The sequence below is a fragment of the Siphateles boraxobius genome, unplaced genomic scaffold, assembly GCF_051911475.1.
Source record: "Siphateles boraxobius isolate OS27281-9 unplaced genomic scaffold, OSU_SipBor_1 5, whole genome shotgun sequence".
Lineage (NCBI taxonomy): Eukaryota > Metazoa > Chordata > Actinopteri > Cypriniformes > Leuciscidae > Siphateles > Siphateles boraxobius.
Window position 1 is genome coordinate 1758442 of NW_027509141.1, and position 22936 is coordinate 1781377.

Consider the following 22936-nt stretch of genomic DNA (forward strand, 5'->3'; position numbering starts at 1 on the left):
AAGTGTAATTTAATACCAAATGACTTGTTAAAGGTTTTGTTTAAATATAAAGTTTACAACTTCAAGGGCCAGTTTTCTTCAACAAGGCCTATTTAAGTTTAAAAAGATCAAAATCGTTTGTAATTCTCCTTGGGTAATTTATAATAACCAAGCACATTTTGTTTTGTCTTTCATATCACTGGTCAAATCTCATGCTCAAACCCTCCATTATAGACAACAAACCAAATCTGTTTACATTCACTTTTATTTGAAGATTATATTGACACGTGGACTTGTGAAATATTGTTTTTGATGTTTGATGGATATCTAGAGTTAGTGACTTTAAGTCTACACACATGATTTATTCAGATAAGGCAGTCATGTTGTGCACATATATGTTAATAGCACCATCATATACACAATACTGAGTCAAAGATTTGCTGATTATTCACTACACTACAAGCAACACTCTAAATTTTACTCTTTTAGAGTCCCTTTAAAATTACAACACACAATCAATAACTCGAGCATTAATTTATCTGGACGCTCTAATCTCCTTGACCGTGTGACTCTTTCTTCTCATCTCGGTTCTTTTCCTTTGTAGATTCTTTCACCACCTGAGCAATGAACAAAAGAATCAATCAGATGTTTCCCAGACAGCAACTTAGTTTCGGCCCAGATCCGGCCCACATCTGGTGCTTGTGGATTCCAGATGTGGGATGGATCTGGGCAGACACTATGTTGCAGTCTGGGTTGCTGCAAATATGAATTTAACAGACAAAACAAAAACATTTAATACCATTTAATGTAGAGAGATGTAACATTAAACATTGCTTTAAATTAAGTAAAATGTGATACAGTCTCTTATTGTTGTAGAACTTCACAGGAATCACTAGATCTGCTGATGGAGTTCCTCACCTCTCCATCACGAATCTCCACGGTCTTGATTAGGACTTTCTTTCCAGGTCCAGTATCAGAAAACTGACCATAATCTGTTCAAAGACATCACACACACACACAGCAAAGGTGGAGTAAAACAACTTATGATTTAGTAGTAAAAAAGAATTTAAAAATGTTACAGATGAATCATGATTTTGTTTCGGAAATGGTTAATATGTTTTGAGTAGAGACCTGGAAACAATTTTCTTCTGAAGCTCGTAATAAATCACCTCATGATTCACAATCATGAAGTTGTGGACAGTGCTGGCTAGATTACTTATAAAAATGCAGTTTATTACCAATCACAAATTACATGACAAATTAAAATTCGGTAATCGTAATTCTATTAGCATTGATGGTTCCATAAAGAACTATTGACATCCATAAAAAAAGATAAATAAGTTATGACAACTGTATACATTGCTTTTCAAAAAAATTTAAGTTACACAAGATTCAACAAATTTTGTAAGTCTGTTCAATGCAATTTTTTTACAGTGTAGAAACTTTCAAATACAAAGTTTCTTTATAGTGGAAAAATCTGAACTTCCCACAAACAGGTTCTTTGGGGAACCAAACATGGTTCTTTTATGGCATCAATAATATATACTTTATACTATTTGAGGTTATTCTAACCATAGGACAATATAGGAACTGTTGTTGTCAAGTTTCATTAATAATGTTTCCCCCTGTAAACCAATATTAACCTTCATACTGTTGTCATCCGTTAGACCAAGAGTAATTTCAAGTAAAACCATTAATAAACATTAAAACACTAATGACACATCATGTTATGCAAAGTTAATATTTCAAATAAAAACACACTGTTATAGCGTGCCTGGCTGGCCTGTACTATTTTTTAATGTGTTTTTAAAAATGACCTACATCTGACTTTGTTTGTATTTTCTTACTATTAATATTTTGACATTAGGGCATTAGCATACAGCCAACAACCTATGTTTCTAAACGTCCTACGGTGGTTTCGTCTTGATCAGTCTAACGGTTTATTAGATATTGGCAAATGTTTTTTAAGCGCTAAATCACAACGCTACACAAACCGGAAGGCGAAACCTACATGTTTGGTATCGTTGGACTTGGCAAGGATTCAGGAAACTAAGGAGATGACTCCCGTGAAAATAAGTCAACCACATAAGTCAGTTAAAAGCATTTGAAATTTTTATTTTACCACTAGGTGGCGCTGGTTCGAAACTTCTCAGGCTCCTTTAGGGCATCGTACTGATGACCCATACTGAGTTTTGTAATAAGTTCATGCATTAATAAAATACAGCATTTTTGTACAAAATTAAAAATGGGAATATAACGATAAAGCGTTGCGGAGATACAGCCTTACGTTTGTTTTCGCAAGCGCTACGTAAAATGAGTTTGCACGGTATTCGAGAACAGTTTAATGAATCTACTTGAATTCCATAATTTTTTGTCAGCATGGTTTGAAGATGATCTGGTTAATTTTCGTGAAAATCGGAGCAAACGTTTAGGACGAGTTCGAAAAAGTAGGTTTTTCAAAAAAATCTAAATGGCGGATAAATCATCATGACGGAAAAGGACTTCATAGGGTGCAATCGAATGGTCTTGAGCCAAGGAATCAGAGGGGGAAATTACTTTGCTACTAGCCCTTACGGTTCAAAAGTTACTAGCATAAACATGAGTGAAACTTTGGACAGTTGGTGACGCTAGAGGGATTGAGTTAGAGACTCCAAATCTTCTATGGTGACTGGTCAGACTCTTCTCTATCTGTGTACCAAATTTCATAACTTTCCGGCAAGCGGTTCTATGGGCTGCCATAGACTTCCATACGGAAGAAGAAGAAACAGAAGATGAAGAAGAACGCCAACGATTTCAAAAGGGGCCTATGCACTTTCAGTGCACAAAGCACAAAGAACATAAGTCATGCCAACATGGGTGCGAGCATCAGACCAACTGCAACAACGGGCAATTTAAGACATTTTAAGATGATTTTAGGCAAAATGGCCTAGTACAAAATACTATAAAACTAGTATTTTGATTTCTCACTTTCGACCAATAGGTGGTGCTGTGACCACATTGATGTGGTGTGGTCAGAGTGTGCTGACAATGACGCATGCAAAGTTTGGTGTCAATATGCCAAATTATTGCGGAGATACAGCATCAGAGTCATTTTGGCATCATGCCTACATTTGTTAATGCAGTAAACAAAAACGGTTTTGCCTATCGACAGAAATATATATATTTTTGCCAGCATGGTCTAAAGATGATTTTTTGGTGAAAATCGGACCAATGGTCTAGACTCTTAGCCTGGTTAAAACCAGACGCTTCTCAGTCGTAACTGAGTTAGGGTCTGGGGAAGGTTCATTGACATCTCACTTCCAAAGGGGCGTCACCAACGGACGTCGCTCAAATGCCTCTGGGCGCAATTGGATAGACCTTAAAACCAATCAGATCGATCCTCATCTTGTAAAGCCCGCCTCAACGTTTGTGACTGGTGCCTCGATTTGGAAAGATTGGAAATGAGCTTGAATGGGCTCTTCGCCAGACTAACTTGCGGAGCAAATCTAAATTTGCCGGAAGTTCGTCTGGGTTTTCCCAGGCTACTAGACTCTAGGAGGAGTTCGAAAAAGTAGTTTTTTTTAAGAAAAATGGCGGACAGGAAATTTGGCCAACTATGGCAAAATTGGTATCTATGTTCTCAGCATGACCCAAGGAATCTATTAAGACGAAACGCAGCATGTAGCCTCAGGTCATACTTGTGATGACATGGACCAAGTTTTGTCTAAATACAATACGTTGAGGAGATAGAGCCTTTTTTGCGCGTTTTTTGAAAACGGTTCAACGAATCGACTTGAATTACATAACTTTTTGTCACCATTGTCTGAAGATGCTCTGGTTTCAATTTTCGATAAAATCAGAGCAGCAACCTGAAGATGATATGATTAAATTTTGGTGAAAATTGGAGTTCGAAAAAGTACGTTTTTCGGAAAATTCAAAATGGCGGAAAATTTGTTCATGACGAATCGAATCGTCTTAGCCAAGGAATGAGAGGAAATTTTCTTTTTTTGAGTTAGAGACTCCAAATTCGCTATGGTGACAGCTGAGACTGTCCTCTATCTGTGTGCCAAATTTCATAACTTTACCGCAAGCGGTTCTATGGTCTGCCATAGACTTCCCGAGTGGAAGAAGAAGAAACTGAAAAATAATAAGAACGCCAACCATTACAATAGGTGCCTACGCACCTTCGGTTCTTGGCCCCTAATAAACACTCCAGGTTATTCTTTTATAAGTTATGAATGATAGACTCACCACCACTGAACTGTCCACTCATTGAAGGCATTTTCATGATAGGAACCGCAATTCTGAAAGACGAAGTACAAAGGTCATCAGTTACCAGGAGTAAAACATTCAGAAACCTGTTGAAGCGGCTCACTGTCGTCATTCTTACCGGTTTTCCTCTCCTTCCAGAAGTTTCCTGTAGGTGGCGATCTCGATGTCCAGGGCCATCTTGACGTTGAGCAGATCCTGGTATTCCCGCAGATGGCGTGACATCTCCTCCTTCAGGCGCTGTATCTCCTCTTCTAGACGCCCCACAGTCTCCTGATAGTTTCCAGCTTCTCCAGCGAACTGCTCTTCCATTTCTCTCATCTGCCTCGACAGGGCCTCATTCTACCATCACAAACACACAATTATGTATCTAAATAAGGGAGCCCCAAACACTTATATTGTTTTTCTATAAAGCTAACTATAACAGGGCCGTAACCACCATAGTCATTTTTAAAAATTGCCAAAAGGTTACATTTCTAACTGTGTTCAAATCAAAGTCAAAATGATTGAAATGGCCAATCAGATCAATGAAGGCAAGTAAACATACTCACTGTTAAAACTAAAGCATTTCGTCTTCTGTGAACAGTAAGGGCCTTCTTCTGTTCACAGAAGACGAAATGCTTTAGTTTTAACAGTGAGTATGTTTACATGCAATGTTCAAGACGTGGTTACGGCCTTGAACTATGATGACTACAGAAATACACATGACTCTTTAGCAAGAGGTTAGGTTTTCATATGTACAGTGTTCTTGAGAGAATCAATGTCGTAGTTCTGGGCTTGGATTTGCCTCCTCAGGTCATTGGTCTCTTGTTTAGCCTGTCTCATTGCATCAGCATTGCGCTTGGCTGAATCAGTCAGGTCTGCAAACTAACAAAGAAAACACATGAAGATGATCAGTATGTATTGCAGGATTGTACTGTCATCAATAGAACACACACACACACACACACACACTCACCTTGGACTTGTACCAGTCCTCAGACTCATGCATGTTCTTCGAGGCGATGGTCTCATACTGAGCTCTGATGTCTCGAAGCGCTGCGGTCAGATCAGGCCGGCTGGACGTCTCCATCACCTCCATCTTCAGCTGCTGGTTCTGAGCGCTCACATGCACATCCTGAATTTCCTACATATTTTAAAAAATACATGCAATTATTTAAATGTTTACATTTATTTCTCTCAGGTCTTAAACAGTGACTTAGAATTACATTTTAAAGAACATTCCATGTTCAATAAGAGATTTGCTATAGTAATCAAGAAAAAAGGTAATCTATATACGTAGTATTATAGTATATAATATAGTAATCTCCAAAAAAGTTGTCATCATTTACTCACTCCCGTGTCGTTCCAAACCTGTAAGACTTTCGTTCATCTTCAAAACACAAATGAAGATATTTTAATGAAACTTGAGAGAATAAAATAAATAAAAGCCTACATTAAATCTTATAGATTGATCGTTTCTCTTCAGAATTTTTTTATTAAACCGCTAAATTCATATGGATCAGTTTTACAATCTCTTTAGGAACTTTTTGAAGCGTCAAAGTGGTAGTTGCCACTCAGCTGTCAATGGAGGAACAGAAATCTCTCAGATTTCATCAAAAGATCTTCACAAGATTTGTGTTCTGAAGATGAACGAAGGTCTTACGGGTTTGAAACAACATGAGGGTGAGAAATTAATGACAGATTTTTCCTTTTTGTGTGAACTAACCCTTTAAAAGTAAACTTTTATAAACTAAAAAGTGGGCCAATTGAGTCTCAAGAAATGTTGAAAAAGTACACTTACAAGTACTGGTACATTGATTTTAGTAGCTACTTACTACATAAAGTAGGCTATAATTGGAAAATAAACGTGTGATTTTCTTTCTTTTACTTCATAAAATAGAAATGACTTGTACTACTTTTTTGTAATGGAATATGCAGGGGCTTTTTTGTGTGTTTGTTACTTGAGAGTAAGAAACAATGTTACCATGATACCAATGATATATGTTATAACTCATTTGTTATTGAAACAAAGATTTTGAAACTTTTTGAGATTTCAGTATTTCCCCATTAAATTAGATTGGAGATTGCATTAAAAAAAAGTGCAAGAATTTTTTAAACAGTGTATATTTGAACATTTTTCTTGGTGCGTTGTTTTCATAGTTTTCAGACACGTGACTGGCGTGGAGACCTGGTGGGAAAAACATCCATGGAACTATATATACAGGCATTCAAATAATCCCAGAATATAAACAGTTAAGCGTTTTCTTGCTAATGGTTTTCTATGGAAAAATGTGCATTGTGTTTATATCCTGGGTTCATCTGCTTGCCTTTATATATTATGCTTCATAAATAAAGTGTTTATATAGAGTTCGGTCTTTTAATATAAGTGTCTTCCTACATTAGTACTTAAACCAGGGGAAAATTGACTGGCAGGCAGTGGAGCAAAGCATTGTTTAGTCTTTCAGGTGGGCGTTCCTATTAGGGTGTGATGTCACGTGAAATCTATCGATAGTAAATGCATTGGTAACAGAAAGCATGTGACCAATGTAAGTTTCATTTAAGCATATCATCAATAAAAGCAGGCAGGTCCTCTAATTCATCATTCATTAATGATCTATTTGTCTCTCACCTCATCATGCATCTTCTTGAGGAACTCAATCTCGTCCATCAGAGATTCAATCTTCCTCTCCAGTTCCAGACGGGCAAGTGTAGCACTATCCACATCCTTCATACACACACACACACACACACACACACACACACACACACACACACACACACACACACACACACACACACACACACACACACTTTAGTATGGGCAACACATCTTCACTATTAACTACAACTTTTGCCTCAATAAACTTATAATTTACTGCTTATTATTAATAGTTAGTAAGACAGTTGTAAAGTTTAAGTATTGGGTAGGATTAAGGGATGCAGAATAAGGCATTAATATGTGCCTCATAAGTACTAATAAACATTATTAAAAATGTAAACATTAGAAGCAGCACTATTATATGTTTATTATATGATCGCACTTCATCTCCCCTTTTGAAAATTCTGTCATCATGTACTCACCCTTGTGAAACTTAAAAAGTAAATGATGACAGAATTTAAATTTTTTCTCTCGCGAGCGAGTGAAGCACGAAGACCAAGACATTGTGAAAGGTGTGTAGACTTTTTATATCCACTGTATGATAATGACTGTATAAAAATAATAAAGCTCAGAGATAGCATTCAGTAGAAGTGCATATTGTAAGATATACTTTCCATTCTCGCTTTACCTTACGAAAGAGAGTCAGGTTATTTTCAGCTTCCTGTCTTTTCTGCATCTCCTCATTTAACCTACAATTAAGAGAAAATATAAGTCCACTTCAATAATAATAATAAAAACCTTTTCCTTTTTGTGAGTAACAGAACAAACATCAACTTATACATTAGTGTGCTGTTAGAATCACTCTCTTTAAAAAAACAAAAACTTGGCTTTAATCTTGTAATCTCTTTTATTTGATATTGTGTTGTGTGAGCATTTGTGTGTTGTGATATTCTCTGAAGTCTTTAGCTATGTATTAAAATGTCTGACTAATGACGCTTTTCCACTGCATGGTACGGCTCACTTAAAGAGTACCACCTCGGTTCAAGCGAGCTGCACCGATACTAAAATGTGACGTGTAAACACTGCAGATCACTGATTGGTCAGAGAGAATCATCACTACCAGTGTCATTGGATTTGCGACACAATGGCCCTGTCCCAAATGGCGCACTTCATGTGGACTTTCGGTCTCGTGGACTAAAATTGCGCGTTCGTTGAGTCTACGAGTCCATAGACCGTCCTGTTCATCATTTTAACGCTCTGAAGTGTGCTCAGCAGCGCCCCCTTGTACCCTTGAAGCGGTCTTCCATGAAGCCCGCAGGGATGCAGGCTCCACACACTTTAACTACCCAGAAATCCTTGCAAAAGGCCAGACAGACAACGGATGGGAGGAGATTTCTCTCACGGACAATTGTTAACATGGCTGAGAAGAAAATATTTAAGTGTAAGTATCATTACGGTTTCAAACATAGGCTAATAATAGCGCGCTGAATTATACGATCGCATTATGATACATTCAATAAATAGAACCGAATGTCAGGGCTCTACTGAGTCATATGTAACAACAACAACAATAGGCAGGATGTTTCTCCGAACCTGCAGCTCCTGTCCATAACAACAACCATATCGTTGTCCTATTTCCGGCGTGACGATCGAGTCTGTCCCAAAAATGCCTCTCAATGCGCCCTCGTGGACTCGCGCCAAGAGCCCTATAGGTCTACACTACATGACGTCACCAAAGTGTGGACTCTGAGGAACTCAACAAATCCGGAGTGTGCCATTTGGGACAGGGCCTATATGCTCCATTGCTGTGCAATTGTTTGTGTTGCGTTTACGATGATGTCACGGCAGTAGAGCCGTCGCAACTATAACGATTAGTATAAAATCCCACCCACTTCGAAACGGTACTAAATTGTAGTGGAAAAGCAAACCGAGCCAAAGTAAAGCGAGCCAAGTCGTACCACGCAGTGAAAAAGCGCTGTTGAGTGGTACAGGTATCACTTTGTAGGCCAAAATGCGGAAGCGAGTTGCATTTTAGCACTTTCGGTTCCATCGTCCCGAAGTCAATGTTTTTTTTAAATGGCTGAAATAAGGTCTATGGTGGACACAAGCTCAAGACACTTTCATGTTTTATTCTATGACATACAATACATAAATATAACCACACTCGTGATTTTTTTAAGCTTTCTTGAAAAATGCGGTTGCTAACAAGTGGCTAAATGGGACCGCTCTGATCCGCTTTAAAGGCTCGTTATGCTTATAAATGTGCTCTTATAAACTATCCTAACTAGATTAGTGTAGCTTAGTGATGGTGAAGTTGAAGTCATGGGACCGTGTTGTAGTTCGTTTATAGCCTACCTTTAGCTTTTTACTTCTGGCGACTGCATTTAGGAATATTCATAAAAGTTGTGTTCATCTGTGATAATTATCTTGATTGACAAAAACGTGCAAGTATCATAAACTTCTGTTGATCATAGAGCTTGTTTTTAGCAATAATCCAAAAGCCTGTGGAAAAATCCTATTGGGTTTTTGTCAATGCTAATTGCCCCCATGATGAGACTGATGAAAGAAACTGTCCTTGAAGACTGTATGCCTGAAGTGAAGGTCTTAATATAAATATAAAATCTAGCCTGGCAGAGAGTCAGAGAACCGATAAACTGATTAGCTTAAAAGCATCTGAGATTACATTAGTTCCGACTGGGAGAAATGTTCAGGCAAATTTAATAAGCTAATCATATTATAGGCCAAACACGTAGAGGGAGTCCTAAAACTGCTGTATCCATTTCATTTCATAATATATTACTACCAATCTCAAAGACACTTGCGTTCCTCTCAGAGTATGTGTTTAACTATCCCACAGTCGTGTTTGAGGCATAGAGGAGATCAAGCCTTTGCTGTTGTAGATCCTGCCCTTTTCTATAAGATCCTCATCAAGTATGGACACTTTCAAAAGTGATCTAAATACTTATTTCTTCTGGCTTTTGGCGTTCGATTAGGTTAGAGAAATCTGAGTGATTTGCTATATAATGGATGACTTGATTGTTGTTATGATTTAGAGTTATTTTATGTTTGTAATAATTTTAGAGTTCTGTGCTATTCATGTACAGCACTTTGGTTTTGAAAGTGCTTTATAAATAAATTTAAGTTGAGTTGAGGCTTTAATTAAATAATTGTGTACTCTCCCATTGTGTTGCTCCTTGTGTGACTCTGCCAAGGTTTTTTCCTCTATTCTGTCACCTGATGAAGTTTTGGTTCCTTATCACCGTCGCCTTTGGCTTTTGGACACTTAATATTCAACAATATTATTGATCTGCCTGCAGACGATGATAACATCACTAATTCAAGAGCAGCTGTATAGATAAATGAACTAAATTTATAATGTTTTACAACAAAATTTATACCATGGTCTGGGTGAATACTCGATTCTGATTGGCTGCAGGGTGTCCGTTAAAAAGTGATAGAGGACACCTAGTAAAGTAGTTCTGGTGAAACTGCCTGTTTACCATTCGAAATTAATAAATAAATGCGCTGCCTACAACAGCTGTGAGTAACCATAGCAACATGCAGTCAAAGTATCCGTTAACAATTTGCTCTATCAAAACAAACATCTAACGTTAGTTAGATATTACATAGCCTACTAATACAACAATGAGCGACTTCGTTATTTCTTTTAACATTTATGGAGAATATGACAACTTTGACGACTGGGATGCTGCTGAAGAAAGAAAAAATTTAAATAAAACGGAGAAACGACACAAAGAGATAACACCGGGAGAATTGAATCAAATAGAAGACGAAAAAGATGAGATCAACACGAAAAAAATTCGAAATGGGCAGTAAATACACTCAGAGACTTTATTGTTCAAAAAGAAATGGACTCCAGCTTTGAAAATTACACCGCTGCTGCTCTTTTTTTGTTCTTTGATTAATTGTTTTATGTGTAATAAAAAAATAACTATGCCTACCTTTGTGTTTCATGAAAAAAAAAATGCATTTTTGAACCTGAAAGGGTTCTACAAGCTGAGCGGACTATAAATATCTCCGGTTGCTAAATAAACCGTCAGGCAAGTTATTATTTATTATTTGTAAAAACTAGATTTAGCCTAATTAAAATATAAACTAATGTTTTAAACATGTTTTATTTGACAAGTGACCATGGTATAAGCGGGTTAATAATGCCCTCCGACTCCGAGGTGTCCATTGTCAGGTTTTAATGGACTTCGGCGGAGGCAACCGTCCTCCGCTGTGCGTCGGCCGGTTCACACCTCGCCGTCGTCCATTAAAACCTGACAATGGACACCTCGTCGGGCATTAACCCTTACATAATCATCACTGAACTAACTTAAGCTGGACTGTGACACTATTTTCTTCTATATCTGCTGTATAGCCAAAACAAACTTTGTTGCATTATTTTCCTGTTATCACTGTAAAGCTGCTTTGAAACAATCTGTATTGTAAAAATAATTATATAAATAAAGGTGATTTGAATTGGCTTGACTCTCCAGCGAACAAGGCAGTTACAATGAATCTGTTACTCATCTGTATTCCTGTATTTCCCAAGTGGCAATAAACCCTGCTATCTAAATAATCCCCAGTGAATCGATGCGTCTGTGACAGAAGACCACACCAACATCATCACAGGGACATCATGTGCTACTGATGCGATTAAGGAACTGGTTGAACAGCTTCATCGAGCTCTGCCTTCATGAACACCCAAATGCACACGTCACTCTCCAGAACCAGAAGAGGATCCTATGCACTTTTCTGTCAACCCCTTTTCTGTTCTGCGGAGCTGGTGATTATATCATCTCAGAATACCCTGTGAGACCTCCTCATCTTCCAGTTAGGTCCATTCATACTCTCCTTGTAATACACACCCTTGTGTACTAAACTCACAGTGACCAGTGCCTACATTACAGTACCTCTCATAGTTATGGCTCTCCTTGACTTCGGGTCTGGCAAAGGCTGCGGGAGCATCGTCTGTTCCTCAAAATGGAGAAGTGTGAGTTTCAGACGCCTTTGATCCATTTTCTCTGCTATAATATTAGTCCTGGGGAGTACAAATGTACCAGAGGAATTTCTAAGCTATATAATTACCATCCACCATAACAGAGCTCCACTCGCCTCCCTCCTGCGTGCAAAACCCAAGTCTCTGTCCTGGAAAACCCAAGCCTCGCCTGACTTTCAACAGTAAAGGATCCCTTCACCAGTGCATCTTTGTGCATCATGCAAGTCGATGTCTCTTCCTCTGGTTTTAAGGCCTATTGGCACTGGATAAGATATCTCAGTAAAACTAGCAGAAGTGAGAGGGGCACGTATTCACTCCTGTCGTCATGTGCGTATTACGTTGCTTCCTGATATCGTGTGCAAAAACACATATAACTTATATTTATATAAAACAGTGAAGTCCGGTCGAACAATATTACGTATTAATTAAATTCACATTGGATTATGTTGGTAACAGGCACTAACCTAAAACTAAAAAAAGTTTTGTGCCTCTAACAAGTGCTTTCGACCTTCTTTCTGATCTGAATGGTATGTGGAAAACATTTGAGTCCCATTGCCTAGAACGCACCTGAATGCTTTTTTTAAGTGCCTCCATACTTCCAGCAGCCATATCTCCCTGTAGCCCAAGACTGGTTGCCCACTGAAGCTAAGCAGGGTTGAGCCTGGTCAGTACCTGGATTGGAGACTCATGAGAAAACCAGGTATCTGCTGGAAGAGGTTTTAGTGAAGCCAGCAGGGGGCGCTCACCCTGTGGTCTGTGTGGGTCCTAACGCCCCAGTATAGTGACGGGGACACTACACTGTCAAAGAGCACCGTCCTTTGGATGAGACATTAAACCAAGGTCCTGACTCTCTGTGGTCATTAAAAATCCCAGTATGTCCTTCAGAAAAAGAGTAGGGGTGAAACCCCGGCATCCTGGCCAAATTTGCCCATTGGTTCGAAGCCCGCACATAGCGGGGCGAGAAGGACCCGGGTGAGGGGTTACACATTTTTACAGCGGTTCTATTTGCACGGGATTAGTATTACCTGAGGTTATTTTTCCTGACCTTTTTACAGAAGGTAAAAGTCGCCGTAATCTTTACTAATATTGTCCGTAATTATAACTGAGATTGCACTTTCGGACGGGACTATAATCACTGAGAAGCTCTGGTAATAATTACTTTACCCCACCTCTCCATGTTAAACTAATCCCGTCCAAATAGGGCTTTAGACTGGTACATTCTCAGCCCATCGAAAGTCTGGAGCCCATCCAAATCTCCATAACATCTTCCAGCAGAAAAGCCCCTTCCTCTGCCCGTTCCTCATCATCCCTAGTCACACCTCTGGATGGATTTCATCACAATTACACGGCATCAGATGAGTTCACCTGTGTGCTTGTCGTAGAGGATTGTTTCTCCAAGGATTGTCATTTAGTGCCGTTGAAGGGCCATTGAGACAGCAATTAATTACAATTACATTAAATTATCAATTACAGCCTTTGGGAAGACATAGTGTCTGACCACGGTCTAGAATTCACCTCCCGAGTGTGGAGATCCTTCTCCCTCCTGGGTGTGTTACTCATAGCGTTTTTGAAAACTCATTGGTTTGGCTTTGACAAGGTAATACCAAGAAACCAGACATAATACAATGCCTTTCCTGCCATTTTTCTTGCACAATCTCACCAAAATATCTCACCACTCACTGGTGCGCTATGTTACACTCAATCTCTAATCCATGTTTGGTCTAAACGCATTCGCCCTCATGTTTCGCCACAGGACAGCAATACTAGCAAATCACACAGTCCCTCTGCTTTATATCATTGGTGTCCAACTATACAGCCCCACATTGTCACTTATTTTGAACTGACCTAAGAGTCAAATGTCTAAAACTAAAATGAAAACTAAACATAATCAATATTTTTATAATTCAAAGTAATTTTTACTATATATTGACACATAATTTGGCATATGCTTAGAAAGTTCATCCTTACACCTTTTAAAATCTTTTTTCTTTTTCTTATTTTCTTATAACTTAAAAAAATTATTTTAGAAGCCTGACATTGCATATGATCAGTCATATCGATCATTTTTTACCTACTGCAAGTGTTGTCTATGTTCTAGTTGTGTTTTTGTTATTAGTACATTAGTTTGACTTTCTATTGTATATGGCATTACAATCGTTTAATTTTATTAGACCTTTACAATTTTCAGAAATTACCCGCTGGCTAAAAGGTCTAGTAGGCCTAGCTGACTCCGGACAAACGGTCCTGAACACCAAAGTGATATTTTTAAAGCACCGAACCAGCATGATTGTTCTAGAAGACCATATTAATACAGTGTGTTCTTCATAGGAAGTACAACCATTGCCTTAAAACATTACGGATTATCCAGAGATCCCCTGACCGTATCCATTGGTGTCTGTTGGATAGTGTTACTTTATAAAAAAAATGGTGCTTTTGCCTCATATTTTGTAATATTGTTGTTTTACTTTCTCCGAGTTTTTTGAAGAGCCTCTTACCTTTTGTCCTCGAGAAAAACGCCCAGGATGACATTAATCCTGTGTTTCTGAGGCGTGACGGAGCATCGCGGACCTGATGATGTCTTAATTACGATGAGCTGCAGATTCGTGCACGGGTGTGAAACAAGCGACTTACTTTAATATAGTTCAAAAAGTGTTGAGGTTAAAGTAGTTTTAAGCAGTGATGAGTGACACATCTGTATGAGCTTTTGTGTTTTTGCAGTACACGCATGAAATTGGGTCTGTCATGATTTAGACTAAATATTAGGCTATGAAGCATTAGTTGTCTCTTCCATTAGACACATTGTAAACCGCAGTCTAGATGATGATGGGAGGATCCCTCATCCCTGCAGCGGTTTCTTTGTCTCTTTCATTCGCTGCCACGCCCATGTTTCATGAACTTCATTATAGGCTACGGACATACGGTTATTTAAAGATCTAATCTTAATTACCTCTAATGATATCTGCACTTTTCAGATTTTCATCACTAAAGCAAAGCTCTTTTCTTTTCTACAGACTCCTCTGTATCAAAGTAAACATATTTTTTCTTTATAGACTTTTTTTATTTGTTTTTTTTCCTAGTGTAGCCTATATATACTCATTTATATCCATGGTATCCCAATGCATCTAAATAAAGGAATAAATTGATATTATTAATCCTTCAGAATCATGTTACAACAGGTATCATTATAACAGCAGTTGTCAAATATCAGCTGCTCAAAATATCCTCCCACACTTAGAAATGTCTGTACCTCCACTTTTCAAAGTACTTTCAATCGTTCTCACTTTTAACTTTAACTTTTAACTTAACAACCAGTCCAATTTTCTTTTAAATGGTTAGTTTACCTAAAAATGCATAAAAAAATTGTCATCCTCATGTCGTACCAACCCTGCATGACTCTCTGTCTTCAGCCAAACACATATATTTTGAACTTTTTTTGTCAATACAACAAACATACGATAACATTAACTTCTTTTGTATTCCAAAGTTTGGAATGACATGAGGATGAGAAAATGATGGCAAAAGATTAATTATTTGAGTGAACAATCCACTTACACTAGCCAGTGTCAAACATTAAAGGTCAGAAGTTTTCTAGAAATATTAACAATGCAGAATCTGTCATGTGTAGATACACACACACCCCACCAGCCCTCACACACACCTCTGCTTGAGCAGGGCCACATCTTCAGCCAGGTTGTCTCTCTCCACCTGCATCTGGTCTCGATCGTTGCCCATGAGCTCCATCTGTCTGCGCATCTCTCTCATCTCCTGCTGGCACAGCTCATTGACCCGTACCGACGGCCCCTGCTGCTGCTCCTTAAACTGACCCAACTCCAGAGTCAGCTTTGTGTTCTGCTGCTCCAGATACCGCACCTTCTCGATGAAGCTGGCGAAGCGATCGTTGAGTTCCTGCAGTTCTCGTTTCTCGTTGCTGCGTGTGGTCAGGAACTCCTGGTTGACGGCCTCTGCCATAGAGAAGTCCACTTTATCATAAGAGAGCCGGGGGCCCGGAGCGCTGGAGCGGCTCCTGAAGTCCACAGAGCGGGTGGGTGTGGAGGAGGAGATGTAACGGCCTCCTACGCGACTGGACACTGGGCTATATGCAGGCGCCCCAAAAGTGCGCTGATAAGAGGTGCGATATGAGGAGTGACTCATGATTTTGCCTATAATCCTTGTACTTTATAGACTGATAATCTAGTGTATCTTCCTCTTCTTCTGGTCCGTGTGCCTGTTGTTTTGATCAAAGCTGAGTCACGGCAGGATGTGAGACTGAGAGGCTTTTATACATGAAGCTGGTCAGTTCATCTGAGCTCCACCCAGCCCAGCCCATTCCCAGTCTCCCGAGCCCCTGATCTCATCCTCCATCATGTATCTGTTCATCCATACGGCCACTCACTCCCTCAGCACAACCTAGGCAATTCTCGGATGTTTCCATCTGATATGTGAATTAATGCAATGAAAATGAACAGCTTTATGTGTAATCATTACATTTATAATGTTAACAGAACTGAAAGAGGCATTTTTCAGTGAAAGTCAAAAGCAAAAGGATGAATGCATTTCGTTTTTTGCATAGAAAATGTAATGTGCTGAGAGAATGTAAGAAATTTCCAGACCAGACGTATACCATTGGACTAGACTGGGACCAAATTGGGCTCAGCTGTAGGAGCAGTAAACACACATGAAAGATTGATGTGCGCTCACTGAAATCTCCAAGAACATTTTTAACAACCAAGCTTTACAACCAAGCACAACATTTCCCAACTGACTGCTTAAATGCATTTGGTTGTAATCATAATTTTCTGGAGCTTTCACTTCAGAGTGCAGACATCTCTTTTTTTAATAATTCAATGACCCATTCATATATAGCAACAATTCGATCTGTTCTTGTGCTTGTTTTGGGTGGGTTTGCACATGTTCTAGTTTTGTTTCCTGTGTTTCAATTTTTCAATTCAACAAAAATGTTTTATTTTAGTCCCTCACAGACAATTTTCCATAATAAATAAAAAATACACATAATAGCTGAAAAATGTGTAGGCTGAAGCCTTTGCTTATTATGCCTATATACATATTTATCTAATGAGAGTCACTTATTTCATTGGATTTGTTTCATACAAGATAAACAAAACAGTTACATAAGACATTTTCCAAAATGTACATATACATAATTACAAAGGTACACGTTTAAGATATTATTTAAGTATTACATACACAAATTGAATAAAAAATTACATAGACAAAAAAGATGTTACTTTGGAGGACACTACCACAGTTAAAAACATTTATTTATTCTAATTAAATTTATTAATTAAATTTAAGAAATTGACATAAAATATACTTATTCAACATGTTGTCTGACAATCAAACCATTGATCAATGTAAATCAAGCTTTTGCCTTCTAAAAAGTGAGTTAATTGTATTCCTTTGCTTTTCAGCGAATGTGCCGAGTCATTCTGTAGGAAATGTAGAACTATTTAAATTATTCTTTTGCACACTGTACCACATAAACATAATGGATATGCTCTCTGTATGCCCACATTAATAATTCATACATAGCTTCCATTTTTTTCCCTTTGCTCAGTCAATAAAGGCATCATGACTGAAATACAGTAGGCTTCACATATCACATCACATATTTTTTATCATATATATATATATATATATATATATATATATATATATATATATATATATATATATATATATACATACACACATAATTTCTATCATGTATATATATATATATATATATATATACCACAATTAACACCAATTCTGTGGCAATTGGTGTGACACCTTGCCAGGAATTTCTAAATATCTCTCTTTTAATGTCACTTCTAGTTTTAATGCAGTGTCACCCCCTGCCCTGACATTTCATTTCAGTTTCTAAGTAAAATCTTTGGGATACATCAGCATTTTTAAAGGGGGCATGCAAAATTCACTTTTACATGATGTTTAAACATAAATGTGTGTCTGCCGTGTGTGTACACAATTGCACAACCACTCTTTAATCGTAAAAATCCACCCATTCCTCTTTTTTTATTCCCCATAAATCATGAGTAATGTCTCAGAACAAGCCGTTAGCAGATTCTAAAATATGTGAGTCACAAATGCTTAAGCCACGACTGCTGACGGCTCGGCTCATTAGCATAGACCCGCCCACAGTGAGCTGTGGTCTAGTACACCAAGCAGCCCAGTGCACAGTCAAGAAGCCTTGTAGCATCTACAAAGGGAAGCACTTACAAATCTTGCATGAGGTCAACACAAAGAGTACCAGAGAAGGTTCCTGCCTTGTTAGTTCAACCACTGAGACACTGTACTTGGACAGACCCACTGACTGCAGGCGTGTTCTCCTTAAGGTCATCCGGGTCTTGCTGCACTATGGAGGCAAGACGCTCGACACCTATGCTGTCATGGATGACGGGTCCGAGCGCACTATTCTTCTTCCCGATGCCGCCCATGAGCTCGGTATACGAGGTCAAGCCGAAAACATAGCCTTGCGGACCATCCGCCAAGATGTGCAGACCATCAATGGTACCACGGTTACCTTCCACATATCTCCTGCCACTCAACCACAGAAGACCTTTAAGATCAATGCAGCATTCACTGCGAAACGTCTTGGTCTGGCCGATTACTCCTATCCTGTCAGTTTGCTGGAGAAGTACAAGTATCTTAAAGATCTCCCCCTGCAGGCCTTTGAAAGAGTGAGTCCTTTACTTAACATGGGAGCCGATAACACCCATCTAATCACACCAATTGCACCTGTCCGAATTGGTCCACTTGGTGGTCCGGCAGCCATAAAGACAAGGCTAGGATGGACAGTCCAGGGACCAGCCAAGATCTTGGAGACCAAGTTGCAGCCACAGCAGTGCCTTTTCCTGTCTCTCACCCCTGTGGAACTAGAACTCAAAAGAGATGTTGAAAGGCTATGGCAACTTGATGTTTTGCCTTTCCGTTGTGAAAAGCAGGTGACAAGGTCCAGGGAGGACCAGGAGGCCATTAACCTCTTAGAGACTAGGACAATTCGTATGGAGGTGAATGGAATCTTACGCTACGCGACACCCTTCCTGCGCAGAAAGGATTCACCCTCATTTTGTGCTCCGAAAGAGGCTGTGGTTCCAAGTCTCCGGAGTATGGAACAACGACTAACCCAAAATCCAGAGAAAGCAGCCGTGTACAATGCTGAAATTGAAAAGCTAGAACTGAATGGAGCAGTTACCAAACTCTCAGCTGCTGCAAGCACTATGACAGGGGAGACCTGGTATATCCCGCACCACTTAGTCAGTCACAATGATAAGGACCGTATTGTGTTCAATTGCTCTTACCAATATAAAGGACTGAACCTTAATGATTCCTTGATGCGTGGTCCAACTTTGAACCCTTCTCTGCTAGGTGTTCTACTTCGCTTCAGGGAGCATTGTGTGGCTATCAGCGGTGATATACGTGGAATGTTCCACCAAGTTCAGCACTTACCTGAAGACAAGCCCCTCTTGCGCTTTCTCTGGCGTGGCATGAGACGGGGCGATCCCCCTGACATCTATGAATGGCAGGTGCTGCCGTTCGGAACCCCGTGCAGTCCCTGCTGTGCATCCTTCGCCCTCCAAAGACATGTCTTATCGCACAGCACAGTGGATGAAGATGTGAGACATTCCGTGGAACGCTGTTTTTATGTGGATAACTGTCTACAGAGCTTCCCAACGGCTCAAGAGGCACGGCAGTTCCTAGACAAACTTCGTAAGCTGCTAGCGTCCGGAGGGTTTGATATCCGTCAATGGGCCAGCAACGCGCAAGAAGTTGTCAGTCACTTGCCACCAGAGGCCAGATCTCCCAAGCTAGAGCTGTGGCTATCACATAATAAAGAAGACCCACGTGAATCCACCTTGGGGCTGAATTGGCACTGTGAGTCGGACCACCTAGGATTTAAGCATAGACCCGTTACTTACAGTGCTCTGACGATGCGGAACATATATCGTGTGTTAGCAAGTCAGTATGACCCCCTTGGTGTCATTCTTCCTTTCACCACACGAGCCAAGGTGATTGTTCAACAGCTCTGGATTAAGAACAGGAACTGGGATGATCCACAACTTCCCGATGATCTTCAGCAGGCATGGAAGGTGTGGGAAGCTGAGCTTCAGTACTTTCCTCTTGTAGTACTCCCTAGGTGCTACATTCCATCCAGCATGGACAACTCAGAGGTCACTCGGGAAATCCATATATTCACCAATGCTTCTGAGAAGGCTTATGGGGCAGTCGCTTACATTCGCGCAGAAGATTCATGCGGGAAGGTACACCTTTCATTCCTCAACGCCCGATCACGTGTTGCCCCACGTAAGTAGTGCTCAATTCCTAGACTGGAGCTGTGTGCTGCTCTAATAGGAGCGCAGTTGGCCAAGCTGGCTGAAAATGAGCTCACCTTGAAGATCCAGAAGGTCACTTTCTGGACAGATTCAACAACTGTCCTCCACTGGTTACATTCCGAATCCTGCCGCTTCAAGGTGTTTGTGGGCACTAGGGTGGCAGAGTTTCAAGAATTGACGGACCTTAAAGGGTGGATTTACATTGACTCTGTCAGGAACCCTGCAGATGATCTTACCCGTGGTATGAGCCTGTAAGACCTTATTGAACCCAATCGGTGGATCCAAGGGCCAAAATTCCTCCTCCAACCTCAGAGTACTTGGCCAGCACCACCAGTTATGCGCAGCTTAGTGCCTGATGACGCTACGGAATTAAAGCGAAGTGCCTTCTGTGGCGTGATTAACTCAGCACCAGTGACAGCAGATGGTAGTAAATTTAGTAGCTGAAAAGACTTGGTCGAAGCAGTAGCACAGGAGTTACATGGGGCGGCAGAACAAAGTGGCTCCCCTCCAGTCAGTGCTTACCAGAAGGCAGAACTGACCGCGAAGAGACAGGTCCAGATGGATAGTTTTAATGAAGACTACCATCTGTTGAAAAATGGTAAGCCTGTTCGTTCTAGCAGCCGCTTACTTTGTCTCTCCCCAGAGTTCGACAGAACCAGTGAGGTAATACGGGTTGGAGGACGATTAAGGCGGGTGGAAGGATTAGACCCAAGCACAGTACACCCTATCGTGTTGGATTCCAGTCACCCTAACACTCAGCTACTCATAAAGGAATATGATGCTCGCTTTTGCCATCCAGGACCGGAGCGATTGTTTGCGGAGCTCCGTCGAAATGTGTTGATACTGAAAGGGAGAGAGGCAGTGAGGAAGCACCAGCGAACATGTCTTGAATGCTGTAAATGGAGGTCGAAGCCAGCCTCCCAGAAAATGGTTGATGTCCCTCCACCGCGACTTCGGTTGTTCAAGCCTGCTTTTTATTCAACCGGAATTGACTGCTTTGGGCCTCTTCTGGTCAAAATAGGTCGTCGGACGGAGAAGCGGTGGGGACTTTTATTTAAGTGCTTGACCACCCGGGCAGTGCACCTTGAGATGCTGACATCTATAGATAGTGATGCCTTTCTCATGGCACTACGTCGGTTTATAGGTCGCCGTGGGAAACCTGCAGAGCTATATTCGGACCAAGGCACCAACTTTCGAGGTGGTGAGAGAGAGCTTAAAGAAGCCTTCAGCCAGCTCAGTGGTGATCTGCAACAGTAGCTAGCGAAGCAACAAATTAGCTTTCATTTCAATCCTCCAGCTGCTCCACACTTTGGAGGGGTGTGGGAACGCGAGATTCGTTCAGTAAAGGCCGCACTTTATACAACCCTGGGCTCAGAATCAGTAACTGAAGAAGTGCTTCGAACTGTCCTCGAAGAGATTGAGGCCATCCTCAACTCCAAACCTCTTGGTTACGTTTCAGCAGACATTGCTGATGCAGATCCGATCACCCCAAACTGTTTTCTAATGGGGCGGCCAGATGGGTCCCTACACCAAGTCATCTATCCCGTGTCTGAGCTCCTAGGAAGACGGAGATGGAGGCATTCACAAGTATTGTCTGACAGATTCTGGACGGCCTTCATAAAGTATTACTTGCCTGACATGCAGGCCAGGGGAAAGTGGCAGAATCCATCAGTAAACATTAAACCCGGGACAGTTGTCATGCTTGTTGACCCTCAGTTACCCCGTTCATTCTGGCAGATCGGAAGAGTATCTAATGTTTTTCCTGGGGCTGATAATCGAGTTCAAACGGTCGAGGTGCAGATAAAGGACAAAGTCTACACAAGACCCATCTCTCGACTGATTGTTCTTCCAGAGATCCGAGATGAAGGGGATGAAAGCCACACTAGTGACTAACGGTAGTCCATATAGTGTCGGCCTTTCAATGGAGCAAATTTGTAACCAAATTTGGGGGCGGCTGTGTTGGAAAGGCCGAGTCATGTGCGCATGCGCTACTTACGTTCAGTCATCATCAGCACAGAGCGGGACTGTACGAGCGGGACTGTACAAGCAAGACTGTGTGTGCGAAGTGCGTCAATAAATATATACCACAAACACACACAGCTAAATACTTTAAGCAACCTGTGTACTGCTGTTTTGTGCATGGCCAAAACTGTCAACAATAAACCTCCTTTGCATGGAACTGCTTGAATCCAGTGTGTTCTGATCAACACCCCATTGAGGAAAGCTAGAAATAACAAATCATCACCTATTACAGTCCAATCCTCCTATCGAACACCCGTGTTAAATAGAAGGTGTGAGAACCTCTGAGCGACATAGCAAACTAATATGAACGTGTAAAATATAAGTTAAGAGTTGAAGATAATAATCAAATGTGCTGCTAAACTATTATATAAATTACCATTAACCAATTGGCATTCTAAACTATAATCAAGGTCGTGATAAAATGGAGTCAGATTTTATTGGAACTATTACTTTGCCACTCGGAAAAGACCTTAGACCTTAGACGCGCATAGACCTTCACCCGTTCTATCGGATACCGCCATTGGACTGATTTAGACGGGCTTACAATATAATAAATGATCTGTGGGGTATTTTGAGCTGAAACGTCAGAGATACATTCTGGGGACACCTGAGAATTATACTACGTCTTGTAAAAAGGGACATTATAGGTCACCTTTAAGTCAGCAACAAAATTTTTTAAAATATATGTTTTATTAACAAAGTTCGGGAGGAACACGTTCAAATGATCTATTTAATCAACACGAGATGAAA

At 40.3% G+C, this 22936-nt stretch overlaps 1 protein-coding gene across 1 annotated transcript; it reads right to left on the bottom strand.

Moving 5' to 3' along the window:
* Positions 1–226: 226 nt before the first annotated feature.
* prph (peripherin) lies at positions 227–16080 on the bottom strand. The gene is made up of 9 exons (XM_077204389.1): positions 15472–16080; positions 7497–7557; positions 6839–6934; positions 5186–5353; positions 4969–5094; positions 4349–4569; positions 4210–4262; positions 898–971; positions 227–596 (listed from the first exon to the last, which is right to left on the bottom strand). The coding sequence occupies exons 1-9, from the start codon at positions 15963–15965 to the stop codon at positions 528–530; spliced, it is 1362 nt and encodes a 453-aa protein (XP_077060504.1). The 5' UTR covers positions 15966–16080; the 3' UTR covers positions 227–527.
* Between the last annotated feature and the right edge of the window lie 6856 nt (positions 16081–22936).

What these genes read in the sequence shown, in the direction of transcription:
- prph (XM_077204389.1), bottom strand. Translation starts at nt 15,965, where the DNA reads ATGAGTCACTCCTCATATCGCACCTCTTATCAGCGCACTTTTGGGGCG. An exon ending in ACCTGACTCTCTTTCGTAAG is followed by an intron (nt 6,935 to 7,496) that starts GTAAAGCGAGAA and finishes GTGTGTATGAAG; the next exon opens with GATGTGGATAGTGCTACACT. An exon ending in AGGACTGGTACAAGTCCAAG is followed by an intron (nt 5,095 to 5,185) that starts GTGAGTGTGTGT and finishes TTTCTTTGTTAG; the next exon opens with TTTGCAGACCTGACTGATTC.